The sequence below is a fragment of the Podarcis liolepis genome (assembly GCF_965112155.1).
Source record: "Podarcis liolepis genome assembly, chromosome: 4".
In the NCBI taxonomy this organism is placed as follows: domain Eukaryota; kingdom Metazoa; phylum Chordata; class Lepidosauria; order Squamata; family Lacertidae; genus Podarcis; species Podarcis liolepis.
In genome coordinates, this window is record NC_139558.1 from 87,548,639 (window position 1) to 87,565,119 (window position 16,481).

A 16,481-nucleotide genomic window follows, 5' to 3' on the forward strand; every position below is an offset into this window, starting at 1 on the left:
AATATTAGAAAATTAGTAAAACTCATGGTCATCCAATGAAGCCAAATGTTGGAAGCTTCAGGGCAGACAAAAGAGAGTATTTACTTCCCACAGCTGGGATAGCTCAGTTGGTAGAACATGAAACTCTCAATTTCAGGGTCGTGGGTTTGAACCCCATGTTGGGTGAAAGATTCCAGGGTTGGGCTTTTGTCCCCCCCCCCCCGCAGTTTGGTCAAACTCATGCTGGTAGCTTCGCGAACACTATCCAACCATCTCGTCCTCTGTCATCCCCTTCTCCTTGCGCCCTCCATCTTTCCCAACATCAGGGTCTTTTCCAGGGAGTCTTCTCTTCTCATGAGGTGGCCAAAGTACTGGAGCCTCAGCTTCACGATCTGTCCTTCCAGTGAGCACTCAGGGCTGATTTCCTTCAGAATGGATAGGTTTGATCTTCTTGCAGTCCATGGGACTCTCAAGAGTCTCCTCCAGCACCATAATTCAAAAGCATCAATTCTTCGGCAATCAGCCTTCTTTATGGTCCAGCTCTCACTTCCATACATCACTACTGGGAAAACCATAGCTTTATGGGAAAGCCAGTGTGGTGGAGTGGTTAAGAGTGGTAGTCTCGTAATCTGGGGAACCGGGTTCGCGTCTCCGCTCCTCCACATGCAGCTGCTGGGTGACCTTGGGCCAGTCACACTTCTTTGAAGTCTCTCAGCCCCACTCACCTCACAGAGTGTTTGTTGTGGGGGAGGAAGGGAAAGGAGAATGTTAGCCGCTTTGAGACTCCTTAAAGGGAGTGAAAGGCGGGATATCAAATCCAAACTCTTCTCTTCTTCTTTTTCTTCTTAACTATACGGACCTTTGTTGGCAAGGTGATGTCTCTGCTTTTTAAGATGCTGTCTAGGTTTGTCATTGCTTTTCTCCCAAGAAGCAGGCGTCTTTTAATTTCATGGCTGCTGTCACCATCTGCAGTGATGGGCCCTGCAGGATCAGGCCAAAGGCCAGTCTAATAACAGAATCATAGAATTGTAGAGTTGGAAGGGACAAAAAGAGTCATCTAGGGTTGGGCTAGATGACTCTTTTTATCCCTTCCAACTCTACAATTTTATGATTCTGTTATTAGACTGGCCTTTTTATTCCCTGCGTGCCTATTTCAGTTGAATGTAACTTCCGCCACCCTACAGCTTATTCTGAAACTAAAATCAGGAAACCAGGACACTGTTTGGGGGGGCAATCAAGGGGGGGAAATTCCACAAAGCATCTTCTCTCAAAAACAGACACCTACTGTATTTTAATGTGACATGGCAGACATACTAATCTCTCCTACTAACCCCGACAGAGGTTTCAAGGAACATAAACAGGAAACACGCTTATGTGCAAACTGAAATACTTTCAACTTGTCTTTTTGACCTCCGGCTTGCAGATGCAAAGGTTCGATGTATTAGAGAAGAGACCAAGCTGTAAAACGCAGAGATGGATATTGGGCTCCTCTCAATATATGCTGAATTAGAAAGCAATAGGGCGTTTCAGAGGGGGGGAAATTGAATTAAAAATATACACAGAGCGGGGGGAACTGAATGCAAGGTTCACTACAGACTCTCCAAGCCACATGGCAAGAAGGGGAAATATTTAAGCATGTCCACTCCAAATAAACAATAGCATAGTTTGGAGTTTATATCCTATCATAAGCTACTTTGGTGATGATCCCTGAAGGGATGGCAGCCAGGCATAGAAGCACTATATAAAAAAATTACAGATTCATTTTTTAAAAAAATAAAATCCAACAAGATTAAGGAGAGAGGAATCTGAGCAATGCTTTGCATAGGTTCCTGGTGGAAGAGGATCATTTCAGAATGCATAAGTAGCTTACAGAATTTCTGGCCCAGAACAGAATTATGGCCACTCAAAACAGTTTCTAAAGCAGGTGGGGAGGCTGGTAAAAAATAGTTTAAATCTACTGAAGATTAATAGTTAAAGTAAACAAACAAACAAACAGGGCATCTGAGGCAGTGTATCGTTGAGCATCAGCCCCTACGTGCAAACAAAGGAGATAGTAGAATCACAGAATCACACACAGAATCACAGAATTGTTGAGTTGGAAGGAACCCTGGCGATCATCTAGTCCAGCCCCCCTGCAATGCAGGAATATACAGCTGCCCCATTCAAGGATCAAACCTGTGACCTTGCCGTTACAAGCACCACACGCTAACCAACTGAGCCAGCTATTCAGGCGCTATTGTTGTCTCCTCTCTGCACCCTGCAATATGTAATCAATTCTCCACAATTCCCAAGTTTCCACTCTTTTTCTAACTATTGCCTGGACTTGAATTCTGTGATTCCTGCACTACAGTGGGTTGAACTAGATGACCCTTAGGGTCCTTTCCAAAGCTGCGAATCTACGATTCTATGAAATAAAATTAGTGCCCTGGCTTGCACGATACAATTGTTGTTGTTTAGTCATTTAGTTGTGTCCGACTCTTCGTGACCCCATGGACCAGAGCATGCCAAGCACTCCTGTCTTCCACTGCCTCCCGCAGTTTGGTCAAATTCATGCTGGTAGCTTCAAGAACACTGTCTAACCATCTCGTCCTCTGTCATCCCCTTCTCCTTGTGCCCTCCATCTTTCCCAACATCAGGGTCTTTTCCAGGGAGTCTTCTCTTCTCATGAGGTGGCCAAAGTGTTGGAGCCTCAGCTTCAGGATCTGTCCTTCCAGTGAGCACTCAGGGCTGATTTCCTTCAGAATGGATAGGTTTGATCTTCTTGCATTCCATGGGAGTCTCAAGAGTCTCCTCCAGCACCATAATTCAAAAGCATCAACCTTCTTTATGGTCCAGCTCTTACTTCCATACATCACTACTGGGAAAACCATAGCTTTAACTATACAGACCTTTGTTGGCAAGGTGATGTCTCTGCTTTTTAAGATGCTGTCTAGGTTTGTCATTGCTTTTCTCCCAAGAAGCAGGCATCTTTTAATTTTGTGACTGCTGTCACCATCTGCAGTGATCATTGAACCCAAGAAAGTAAAATCTCTCACTGCCTCTATTTCTTCCCTTTCTATTTGCCAGGAGGTGATGGAACCAGTGGCCATGATCTTAGGTTTTTTTTATGTTGAGCTTCAGACCATATTTTCTTTCACCCTCATTAAAAGTTTCATTAATTCCTCCTCACTTTCTGCCATCAAGGTTGTGTCATCTGCATATCTGAGGTTGCTGATATTTCTTCCGGCAATCTTAATTCCGTCTTGGGATTCATCCAGTACAGCCTTTCACATGATGAATTCTGCATATAAGTTAAATAAGCAGGGAGACATTATACAGCCTTGTCGTACTCCTTTCCCAATTTTGAACCAATCGGTTATTCCATATCCAGTTCTAACTGTAGCTTCTTGTCCCACACAGAGATTTCTTAGGAGACAGATGATGAGGTGATCAGGCACTCCCATTTCTTTAAGAACATAGGGCTTAATGTGAAGCATACTGACTGATGGGTAATATATATTGGGTTGAAAACACATGTTCAGTTCAGAAGGACACATAAATGAGGACTGTTGAAGGGATCCCAAAGAGGGAGCCTTTTCAGCAGCAGTGCCCCAGCAGAGAAATGTCTTCCCCAGAGAGACTCGCCTAGCATCTACTTTAATATTGAAAACCTTTGCAAATTTCCCCAGCCTTTTTCATCTGTTTCAGACTTCAGCTGCCTTTCTTCACTGTGACTGCTGTTATGCAAACGTATGCTGTTGTTTGAATTTCAAGTTGTTTTTATTTCCCGCGACGAGCCACCCTGAGAACTTTTGTTCTGTGCCCTATAAAAAAAACAGCAACACTGGAATTTAAACAAACAACGGGGACAATTATCATGCTCGCCCTACGCTTATGACCGTTCTTGTTTCATGCTTTGAATCTGCAACATTCCATCGATTCGGGCATTTTAGGGAAAGGGCCTTGGTGCGCAATCCTGTGCACTTACTCAAGAGGAAGGCCCACTGAACCCAATGAGAAGTATCTACCCAGAAGTAAGGAGGCAGGGGATTTCAAACCAGGTGATTAGCTGCTTTGAATATAACGGAAATGGATTAAATCACCTGGTGCCTTCCTGGAGACTACAATATCCATCAACCTCACCCAGCAAAGGCTTATAGGAGTTGTAGTCCAAAACATCTGAAAGGCACCAGATGGGAAAAAAAATAGTAGCATCTTTTTTGCCAGGGTGCTGTGGACAAAGGACCAAACTTATTTGTTTTATATAAGCCTAGATATTTAACTCTGGGGAAAGTGTTGACTTTGCTAGCAGTTCTCAGCATGCTGTTCTCTTCTCCAAAGAAAAGGAAAACACAGAAATACCCTTTCAACTGCAAGAATTTTTATTTTATTTTTTAAAAGAAGAGTTTTGTCCTTGATGAAAACAAAACCAGTGATGCAGGGAACAGCTCAGGCAGAAAACCATTTTGAATTAATTGTTAACAGGAAACTGCCAGGTTGACATAACTGGTTCCCAGTCTACAAACCCCCAAGAGAATCCATACAGGATCTGTTAAGTCACTTTTTCCACTCTTAGCAAGGAAGGGGGTGGGGAAAACATTCACGAAAACCACTTTTTTAGGAGCCAAAACTTTTTATCTAGTAAGAAGTGTGATGCAAAAGAAAGGAGGTTGAAATTCCATGGCGGCTTGGCTGTGAGTAAGTGTCACTGAACTCAAAGGGACTTACTTGTGTACTGACTTGCAAAAGTATGCACTGTACACCTCTTATAAAGCAGAAATGGAAAAGGCCAGATGGCAAATATTCATAACTTAAACCCTTGATTAAAGTTTGCCTTGCTGGGCGTCCCTAGATGACCCTTGGGGTCCATAGCTGTCAACGTTTCCCTTTTCTTGCGAGGAATCCTATTCGGAATAAGGCAATTTCCCTTTAAAAAAGGGAAATGTTGACAGCTATGTTGGGGTCCCTTCTAATTCTAAAAATCTATGATTCTACTGCAGCAATCGTGGGACATTAGCCAGAGAACACTCACTGCATCATTACTTAAGTTACTTAAACCCAGTGGGTCTACTACAACCCTGTATTCTGAACTTTTAAATGGATTTATGTTTATGCTTTTAAATTTACGTTGGTTGGAGACATTTTAGGTAACAAGCGACTGGTAAGTTTAATAAGCATCAAATATACCCCACATAAACAAACAAAAATAAAAACGCCTGATTACTAGGCTGCCTTACAAATGAGAAAGGATCAGAAATAGCTGCAGCAGATCACGTCCCTGTGAACAGTGGACACCAGCCACAGTTCAGCGACACAAAGGTTGAAAGAACCATCTTGCCTGAAGCTTTTCATGGAAGTGTAGAAGAAACACAAGAACCATCTCTTTCACAAGGAAAAAGTTGCACCATCAACCTGCATTCTGAATTGCCTTCTTCCGCCAGTTTAATCATTTATTTTAAAATTTATTCTTAGTGGAGGTATGGAACTCATTTGGAACTTTCACCCTAGTTGCAGATTAAAAGCATCTTAACTGAAAATGGTACTCCCTAGCCTCGATTCTTAGAAATATTTCTGTGCAGAATGTGGGACGCTTCTGTACAAAGAAGAAGAAGCATTTTTTGGAAGGAGGAATAAATGTGCAGATTGGAAGCCCACACTCCACAAGGTGTTATGTCTCTGGAGGAGAGAGAAGGTACACTTGCTCACTTGCCCAACATGGAAGGACTCAGAAGCCCAGTAGACTTAAGACTGCAAATTGGCTTCAAGGGATTTCAAAACAGCATACTTGGTTCTTTGCAAACGTCCCAGGGGTCCTATGCAACACATATGTGAAATGTCCCTATACCCAACACAAAATCCAAGGGAACAGCCAAGTTGTTTCCTTGCATCGACAAAGCAGTTTCCCGTAGATTTAGTGGAATTTCTCAAGCTTTGGCCGAGAGGCAGCAAAACAACAAAACTGAACATGAAACTTCCTTGCGCAGAGGGCTGTCAAAGTAAACAAATTCCAAAGCACCGTGAGAAATATGCGCTTCTTCCGAGCTTACATTTCAGGGCATTTTCAACAGCAACAAGTGCGTAATTTTCAGATGTGAACTTAAACGATTACACACGCAGACTCCTTCGCTGTTACTTTAGAGCGGAGGGAAACACCAAAAAGAGAAGCACCGTGAGAGTTAGCTTGGGAAAAGAGAAGGGGAAATGCAAAAGCCCAAAGCCCACCCCCATCCCTAACCGCTGAAACTGGTTTAGGTGCCAGAGTAGGGAACCTTGTTCATCCCAAGGGCCACATTCACTTCTGGGGAGCTTTCTGGGGGCCACATGCCAATGGTGGGTGGGCGGAGCAATCGTAACGTTCTAAGATGATACACCTTACCTTTGTACATCAGGCTAGTTCCTACAGTCTTCCTGTTGGAGATTCTTGCATTGCAGGGGGTTGGTCTAGATGACCCTCGGGGTCCCTTCCAACGTTACAATTCTGTGATTCATCCAGGCAAACATTATGAGACACATTCCAGCCAGGCAAAAACACTTGGTGTGGTCAATGCGAACAGCCCTAAATCTAGGGAGGGGGGTGGATGATCCAATGCGTGCAGCGAAAAGAGGAAGCTCAACGCTGCGTGCAGGGAATAAATAGCCCCTCATCAGTCAATCATAAAACTGCTACACCAAATTCCCTCCAACGACTGAGGGGTGCCCAATCAGAAACATCTATACTAACCCACCCAGCAACAGAGGTTGCCCCCACCGCAACACGTGCTCTCCATGAAGGAGAACCATAGCTGTCAACTTATAGATTTGAAAATAAGGGACCAGCAGCCTTGAAAATAAGGGATCAGCAGCCAAAATAAGGGACCAACAATAACTTTGATAAAATACATACTCTGTTGCATGCAAATGGCTTTAGATACCTATTAGGTCCATAACTTACCATAGAGCATATATTCAACACACAAAAACAGCAACAATTTGTTGTTGACAAAGCACAGCTGGACACAGAAAGGGCCCCGTTACCTTCAGTAGCTTATTTAAGGGGCATCATCAATAAGGGACAGCAGCGGGACATGGCGCTGGGATAAGGGACTGTCCCGCCAAATAAGGGACGCTTGACAGCTATGAGGAGAACCTGCTTTTCCAAACTAAGCCACCTTTTGGAAGCACCCAAACTGCTCCCACTGAAATCGATGGGAAGCGAGTCAAACTTTGACTAACGGGTCTCGACTGAAATCTGTGTGAAATGAAGACATCTCACTTAGTTACTAATAAATCAACGTGGAAGAAAGAAGCCAAGGGGAAACGTCATGCAAAAAGAGCAGTAACAATTACCTGAAATCAAAATAGTGTACACTCGTACCCTCTGAACTTACTCCTCTACAATTCTCACTATACCAGAAAGAAATATACACTTGCCAAATCAGAATCACACTTCATGCATTGTGTGATGTGAGCTGCTAGTTTTTACAATGTCACAAGACTCCTCCATACTGTAAAGTACTAACTAGGTGAAACGGGCTACTATGCTTGCAGGAAAAGGTGACTCAGGATTACTGCACAGCCTTTTAAATTATCTTTACTATCGCAACAGCAATCCTGCGCCAGAGGCTACGTAAGAGGCCTTCAAGGAATTGAAGCATTGTTCAACTTGCCACTTGCTCTAACTGGGTTTTCCTTCTTCGTGAAAATGAGATTTTAAAAAGGCAACGTTGCCTGTTGCTGCGTTGAAGCAGAAAAATATAACAAAAGCACATGTCTAAAATCCCTTCTCCCCGCAGCATTCCTTCCAGAAAATGAACACCTGTGCAATTATCAGTATCTGTCATCAATAAAATTGCAAACACGCCAAAATATGAATTGGCCATTTCTTGTGGGGCGTCTGTACTTTCTCCTTTCACGATAAAATAAATTTGCGTACCTAAACTGTGAAATTTTAAAACTGATCCTGGCAAAGTGAAACTATTTGGAAAAGGTAAAGTAAAGGTATTCACATATATATTCACATACAGCGGTACCCTTGTTGTTGAACTTAATCTGTTCCAGGAGTCCATTCAATTCCCGGAACCGTTCAAAAACCAAGGCGCGGCTTCCGATTGGCTGCAGGAGCTTCCTGCACCAATCGGAAGATGCAGAAGCCGCATCAGACGTTCAGCTTCCAAAAAAGTTCGCAAACCAGAACACTTACTTCCGGGTTTGCGGCGTTCAGGAGCCAATTTGTTTGGGAGCCAAGCTGTTCGACATCCAAGGTACCACTGTATATAATTTAGTACTTCCTTTTATAGAGTTGCCATATTTCAAAAAGTAAAAACCAGGACACCCCAAAAGTTGTTGAGCTTTCTCTCTTTAGAAAGACCCCAAAATTGTTGAGCTATTTTCAGGATAGCCTGGTAGTTGAGCTTTTTCTAAGACAAACCCCAAAGTTGTTGAGCTTCCAGAAATCCCCCCCAGACGTCACTTCCACCTTTGAAATCCCGAACGTATGGCAGCCCTACCTTTACATTTTTGCTGATTTCACCTGTGCAGGTCTCAGGTCCAACAACCTCTTCCAGCATCACCAGAAAGGGCTCAGAGACAACCTGGTCGAAAATCAGGCCAGTCAGCAATTGATGCTCTGGTGGTGGTCAGACCCATTATAAGGAAGTTTCTTTGCATTACCAGTCACTATTTTAGGTTTTATTATGTACGCTGCTTTGAGGTTTGTTTGTTTTTTGATTGAGCAGTTTATATATTTCCCTAAACAGAAACAAAACAGTTGCAAAATGCAAAAAGCAGCTAGCTTTGTTGCTGCCAAGCCCAGTCAAAGGCAGCAAAGTTGGGGGGGGGGGGTGTGCTTTTGTCACCGTCCTTCTAAAAGGGATCCAGAGATTCAATTTGCAGAAATTAAGTCAAGCGAGCCTTTTTCTTGCTAATGGTGTGTTAGTTTTGTCAGCTCTTTCCTAAATTCATTATGAGCAGCGAGTGCTACTGAGATCAACATGGCATGTTCAAAATCCAGCCTTTTTTGGAGCTATTTTCTCACAACGGAGGCAGTTGACATCTGAAGTGTAATATGACAGAGAAATTTCAGACCAGAGGTGGATAGGTGGGTGGGAGGAAACTACTAGAATTATTCAGGCCATCTTTTTGCAAATGCAAACTATTTCTCGTGGCTTTTTAGGGATACATTCCTGGGCTGCATGCTTTATATTAAAAAAAATTCTGCATCTTGAATATGCGATAAAATGTTTTCAATGACTGTATTTTTATGCTTGTGGATTAAAAAACAAACAAAACACTTCAAGTCTAGCAGTTTAATTTATGATAAAAACATTTTAAAGTTGGAATAGAATATTTGAAATTTATAAAATAAGAATGGAAGTAAGGTAACAATTTGCTGCATATAACTATATGATTGAGAACGCAGGGAAGGGTGATGTGAGGAAGTCCAAAGATTATGAAAATATGATTTATGAATAACTTTATCTTATTTGTATTTTCTTTTCTTATTCTTACTTTTTCTTATATTCCTACTTTGATCTTTTTTGTTTGTTATGTGTTCGGTGATACGTTTGTTGTTTAAAAATTTCAATAAATATCTTATTTAAAAAAAAGAAACAAAAAACAAACAAAACACAAACTAGAACACTTCAGAATAACCTATCAAAATTGCTGTCCTTATACTAGATCCGATGTTGCAGTGTGATGAAACCTTTAGACTGCGATATTTATTTAATCCAACCCCTCAAGGCACAAAGTCTTATGAAAGCCACTTGCAAATATTTAACCCTTCGCCGGAAGTAAGAAGTGTTGTCACCTGATTCTAAAGACGTGGGGAGGAAGGGAAGGTTGTAATTTAGGCTGCAATCCTAATTGTACAGCCGGCGTCCAAAACTCCCATTCTTCTAGGCGCATTTTGCGACAGGGAATTTCAGAGCAGTTTCTAAGCTCTGGGCGCAGTACTGCACCTAAGATTTCAGATTAAAAATCCAGAGTGGAAGAAAAGGAAGACCTTTTTCTGCCTCCCCACTTCCAGCTACTCTCTGAAGACTGGAGAAGAGACCCTCTTAAGAATATTAGGGGGGTGGGCAGGGGAAGGACTAGACCATGTGAAAAATGAGCATAATATTTTAGCTGCAGTTCATTCATTTCCAGCCTTGTTTTCTTGTTATGAAAAAAGCACGCCTAGACATTCTGTTGTTGCGGCCATAACCTAGCCTTAAGGTGCCATTCAGCTCCTAGTTTTCACATCTCAGTTTCTGACACTGTGTGCAGCACTTAGAGACAACTGCCATTAAGTGGTATATAAAAAGCTAAAGGGACCCCCTGACCATTAGGTCCAGTCGCGGACTACTCTGGGGTTGCGGCGCTCATCTCGCTTTACTGGCCGAGGGAGCCAGCGTACAGCTTCTGGGTCATGTGGCCAGCATGACTAAGCCGCTTCTAGCGAACCAGAGCAGCGCACGGAAACGCCGTTTACCTTCCCGTTGGAGCGGTACCTATTTATCTACTTGCACTTTGTGCTTTCAAACTGCTAGGTAGGCAGGAGCTGGGACTGAGCGACGGAAGCTCACCCCATCACGGGGATTCGAACCGCCAACCTTCTGATCGGCAAGCCCATGAGGCTCAGTGGTTTAACCCACAGCGCCACCCGCATCCCAAGTAGTATATAAATTGTCTAAATAAAGACGTAACTATCTTAAAATAAGAAGCTGTCTATAGCATATTCCCCCTGGATAGCTCAGTTGATAGAGCATGAGGCGGTTAATTCCAGGGTTGTGGGTTCGAGTCCAACGATTCCTGCATTGCAGGGGGTTGGACTAGATGATATTTGCAGTCCCTTCCAACTCTACAATACTATGCTTCTATTGTTCTTTGACCTCAACTACTCAGACTCTTGCTGTTTTGCTGGCATTAAGCAATCACCTCCTTTTATAAAATAAAAAAAGAAAAACTTCAGTTGAATATTTGGCATACAATGCTTTGAGTTCCTACAAATTTCCCCGGAAAGATCTGCAACAGCAAGGCATGCAGCAACCCATTATCCTTCACTCACTTACTGAGGAGCTCAGCTTGAGAAACTACAAAATATTTGGTGCTCTTGAATTCCTTCCTCCCCCGCACCCCCCAAAAGAGAACTTCGTATGGCAAGGAAACCGATAGAGAAAAATGCACTGGGAAGTGTAGGATAACAACTGCTGGACGCAAAGTCATCTCACCCGCTTGCAAACAAATCAGGATGAACGCAAAGGCCGCATAACCTTCCTGCTAACTCTGTGCAAACAAATGAATGCTCAATAAACAGTGTGTAACCTCTCCGCAAACTTTGTGCAAACAATTCAGGAGGAATGCTCAATAAACAGGTCACTTGGAAGCACCCTTTGTCAGCTTAGGGCCCAACAAGATGTGATGTTAAATGTGCCTTCTCCATGGTGACTCTGGAATGCCCTCCGCCATGGAAGCTTGACTGGCGCCCGCCAACACTACAGATTTCCACCATCAGGTTAAGACATCGGGGTAGCCAACTTGGTGCTCTCTTGGACTACAACTCCCAGCTTCCATGATCACTTGTCATGCCTGCTGGGAGTTCAAGAAAATCTGCAGGGCAGCTGCAGGTTAGCGATCCTTGGGTTAATAATAATAATAATAATAATTTATTATTTATACCCCGCCCATCTGGCTGGGCTTCCCCAGCCACTCTGGGCGGCTTCCAAAAGAATATTAAAATACTATAATACATCAAACATTAAAAGCTTCCCGAAACAGGGCTGCCTTCAGATGTCTTCTAAAAGCCTGGTAGTTGTTGTTCTCTTTGACATCTGGTGGGAGGGTGTTCCACAGGGAAGGCGCCACTACCGAGAAGGCCCTCTGCCTGGTTCCCTGTAACTTGGCTTCTCGCAGTGAGGGAACTGCGAGAAGGCCCTCGGTGCTGGACCTCAGTGTCCGGGTAGAACGACAGTTAAGACAGCGGCATCTGCCCAGGCATTTCATTTGTAACCTCTGATCTGACCAATTACAGTGGTACCTCGGGTTACATATGCTTCAGGTTACAGACTCCGCTAACCCAGAAATAGTGCTTCAGGTTAAGAACTTTGCTTCAGGATAAGAACAGAAATTGTGCTCCGGCGGCGGCAGTGGGAGGCCCCATTAGCTAAAGTGGTACCTCAGGTTAAGAACAGTTTCAGGTTAAGAACAGACCTCCGGAATGAATTAACTACTTAACCACTGCATTTTGCATTATTCTTGCCTCTCATTTTTATTGCCATGTGAAGGGTTTTCCGCTGCTTTTGTTATACCGTATTTTCATTGCTGTGCTCGCCATGGATGAAAGGGTGGGCTAGATTTTTCATTTATTAAAAAAACACACAACAACATTAACAACAAGCAAGTTTTTTTTAAAAAAACCTGCAAATAGCATCAGCTGGGAGGAGCTGATAATTACTGAGATACCCGTGGGTGGGGGGGGGGAGAAGTGAGTTTAACACTTTCCTCCCCTGAGGAAAATCCCTCCTATGGAAGTGCTGTTTGCATTGGGAGAAAAACTTCCCATTGGCACCTATGAGAGAATTTACTCCCCAAAAGCATATTAATAGTTTCAGAACTGGGTTTTTCCAGCAGACCGCAACAGGGGTCGAAAGGGTTAAATTCCCTCTCTCCTGCTTGCTGCCCTCCCAGTAATTATCACATTTAATGCTAGTTTGTCCCTTCAAGATAGCAGTTGGAGAGGAGACCAAGCATAAACATTTAGCAAGAATGACCTCAGTGGCAGGGGTTGCAATCATTACCTCCAGCAACAGGGTTAGGCAAGGGTTAAAAACAGAGCTTCCTGTTCTTTTCCCAGGCTTCCTAAATATATTTCAGGGGGAGAATTATGGGAAGTCAACTTACACCGAAAAGAAGAGAGGCAGCCAGAATCGAATTCAAGGAACGGAACACAGAAGCAAAGTACCAACGATCCTTTCACATCATGGCATGCGCTCGGGTTCACAATTCCAGATACCCACTCATTCTATAAGGAGCATGAGACTCTGAATCTCAGGGTTGTGGGTTCAAGGCCCACTTTGGGCAAAAAGATTCCTGCATTGCAGGGGGTTGGACTAGATGACCATCGTGGTCCCTTCCAACAGTACAATTCTATGATGTATGAAACCATCTGGGGGGAAATATATGTACCACTGTCTAAGCCTGGCAGAAGGGCAACAAGGATTTGAAATAGTGGCCCCACCCTCTCTGGTTCTGCTACCACCACGTCCCCAGGACCCCCCCTTTTTTTGTGGGGACTTACACCATCCTTGGCTCAACTGGCTGAGCCCTGGATGAGGAAGTTGTGCCAGCACATCTTGAGCTAAGCCGGGTCTGGAGACTTAAAGCCACAGGCTGAGTCAGGAATTAAATAGCCGAGCCAAAGATCTGCTGCATGCATCCTAAACTGTTCATCATCCCAGAGGTTCTTGCCATAACACTGCCCTCTTACAGACAAGAGGCATCACCCAATTCAGTGGGAGTGTGTCTATCAATGTGTGTCACAGAACCATGCAAGATCAAACACACCCCTGTAAAAATAATAACACAAACTTCTGATGCAGAAAGTGGATGAACTTCACTTGCCAACTGCTTTTACAGTAAGTTTAGGAGGAGTATTTTGCAAGTTTCGACCAGCGGTTTTTAGTTTTTACACATTTATTCTGTCTGGTTCTGTTTTATAAATTGGTTTCCACCCTTCCCATTCATTCCGTGTTCTTTCTATAACAGCGATATACCAGGAAATACAATACTTACTTAAAGCGACTTGCAAAAAATTAATATCTTGGACACCAACTGCATGGAAAAGGAATTAAGGCTGCAATGCTAACACACACTTGCTAAGGAGTAAGCCCCATTGACCACAGTGCAGTCTACTTCTGAGTAAACCCACTGGACAACTACAGACCCACAGGAGTCTACCTGAAAGTAAGCTCCATTTAATGGGTTGGGCTTCTGAGAAAACATGCACAAAGATCCAGCTGCAAGAGTTTTGAGATTGTAAACTCCTAGGAGGCAGGGACCCATCATTGTTGCTTTGACTCTGTACAGCAGCTCTGAATGAGACAAGTAAAACCATTAGGCTATCAAAAACGAATTAGGAAGGAAAGTTTGAAGCAGAGGAAAAAAGTATGTCATTGGATATATCTCACACTCATAGGAACATAGGAAGCTGCCTTCTACTGAATCAAACCATTAATTCATCTACTTCAATGTTGCCTACACTGACTGGTAGCAGCTCTCCAGGACTTCAGGCAGGACTATCTCCCAGCACTACCTGGAACTACCCCAAATTGAACCCAACAGGCTATCCATGCAAAAGCAAAATACTTTGCTGCAGAACTATGACCCTTCTTCCTCAATCTGCCTTACACTAAGACCATTGCTCCATCTAGTTCAATGTTGACTACACTGACAGGCAGCAGCTCTCCAGAGTTTAAGGCAGGGGAATGTCCCACCCAAATGTGATGTCCCAGACCGAACCTGACACATTACCCACACAAAGCAAAACACTCTGCTACTGAATTATGACACTTCTCCTAAAGCTGTTTTCTACTAAGCTCGACCATTGGCCCATCTGCCAGCAGAGCCAGTGTGGTGTAGTGGCTCTGTAGACTGTTAGACTAGGAGCTGGGTTCAAATCCCCACTCAGCCATAAAACTCACTGGGAGCCAGTCACTGCCTCTCGTCCCAACCTACCTCACAAGGCTGACCTTCTCTATGTCCCCAGTCCTGGCAGGCTCGGAGGGTGACAACACAAGAACGGGGCCTTTTCTGTGGTGGCTCCCCACCTGTGGAATGCTGTCTCCAGAGAGGCTCGCCTGGCACCACCATTACATATTTTATCCCCTACCCCGCACAAACGCTCCTCTTTACCCAGGCCTTTGACCATTAAATAATCTAAGGCCATATATAGCTGTGGAGGCAGGGATTGTTATGATGATTATTTTACTATCATGCTATTTATTTATTATACTTTTAATGTTTTTATTATTATGCTCCGTAAAATGTGTTCTTAACGCTGTGCAACGCCCTGAGATCCTTTGATAAAGGGAGGTATATAAAGTAATTAAATAGCAATAAATAAATAAGAGTCAATAAACGGACCGGCAGCGGCTCTCCATTCACACAAGGGGGACACACATACGCACGCCTGGAGATGCCACCAGCGGGACCTTCTACACGCCGAGCAGTTGCCCTGGCCCGGAGCTACGCCCCTTCCCCACCAAGCACGTACGTGTCCCAGTCCCGGGACGACGGCGCCGCGAGAGAACTTTTTCGCCTTCCGACAGGGGCGCGCTTTCGCCGGATCCATTCAAACAAAAGAACAGTTCTTCTTCCCCGCCCCCTGCGCGCAAAGGGGATCGCGCCACCGCCGGGCATTTCCCCCCCGCGCACCGTCCGCACCCGCTTCCCCCGCACTTTACCCCGCGGTTACTTACTCCGGAGCGCCCCGATGAGCAGGCTGCCGTCCTTAATGAGCTCCTTGATGAACTTGTTGGTCCTCTCCAGCTCCACCTCGTGACATTTCAGCCTCTCGCGAAAATCCGGGCTATCCAAATACGAGTCGCTGAACTCCAGGGTGGGCAGCCCCATGGCACCGGCAAGGAGGGCGAGGAGGAGGAGGAGGAGGAAGAAGAAATGCCGGGCCGAAGGGTCGGGGGGACGTCGGCGAAGCCCGCGGGCAACGGGGTGCGGGGTCTCGCCGCCCGCTCTCCAGCCCAAGCCGCGCGCAAAAAGGGGACTGTCAGCTGGTTACATGGCGCAGCCCGAGGCGCATCGCTGGAGCCACGGCACGGCGACGGCTGCGTTCCGCTGCTGCTGGCGCACTCCTCTTCCGGCAGATCCGGGCTTTGCCGTCTTCCCCGCCAGCCCCGCCGCGCTTAACCCTTCTCTGAGGCTCCCTCGGCCGGGCCAAGGAAACTCTCCTCCCAGGTCAAGGGAGGGAGACGCGCCGCAGGGGGGAGACCGAGAGGAGAGCGTTCTGGTTTCGCGCGTCTGGCCCAATCAGGGCGCGCGGCCGCCACCCGGCCACCCCCCCCCCGCGCCCACGGGGCCACGCCCCCGCGGGATCCTTCTCAAGACTTGGGGAAAGTTCTTTTGGGAAGGCCATCCGAACGTGAGAGCCTCCGCACCTTCAAAAAGGGAACGGGGAAAGAAAAAGAAAAAAAGCATTTGTTTTCCATTTGCGATAGGTTTCAAACGATGCTGTTCTAGGTCATAATGGGTTACAGTCGACTAACTATCTGGCAGTAATATGTATAGTGCATGCTTTATATACAGTATAACTTTTTGAAAACTTACCAGCCCATCAAAATGGGAGAGCTTCCCTACCTCCAGAAAAGTAAAACAAAAGGGTTTTATTTTATATTTGCGATAGGTTTCAATGATGCTGTTATATATGTCATAGTGGTTTGCAGTGCATGCTTTTTAGAATCACGGAATTGTAGAGTTGGAAGGGACCACGAGGGTCGTCTAGCCCAACCCACTACAAATACGAGACTCTTGCCAAAGGTGTGGCTCAAACCTAC

General features: G+C 44.9%; 1 protein-coding gene across 2 annotated transcripts in view; it reads right to left on the reverse strand.

Annotated features, from left to right (window-relative positions):
* Window positions 1-15,939, reverse strand: part of ARHGAP42 (Rho GTPase activating protein 42) — a 160,743-nt gene extending 144,804 nt beyond the window's left edge. For both annotated transcript variants that reach the window (XR_014525172.1, XM_083499416.1), the window contains exon 1: window positions 15,393-15,939. Coding sequence is in view for 1 of the 2 variants with exons in the window: in XM_083499416.1 (XP_083355542.1) it covers window positions 15,393-15,546 (154 nt within the window). In the remaining variant the exon portion in view is untranslated. The remainder of the gene's footprint in view (window positions 1-15,392) is intronic.
* Between the last annotated feature and the right edge of the window lie 542 nt (window positions 15,940-16,481).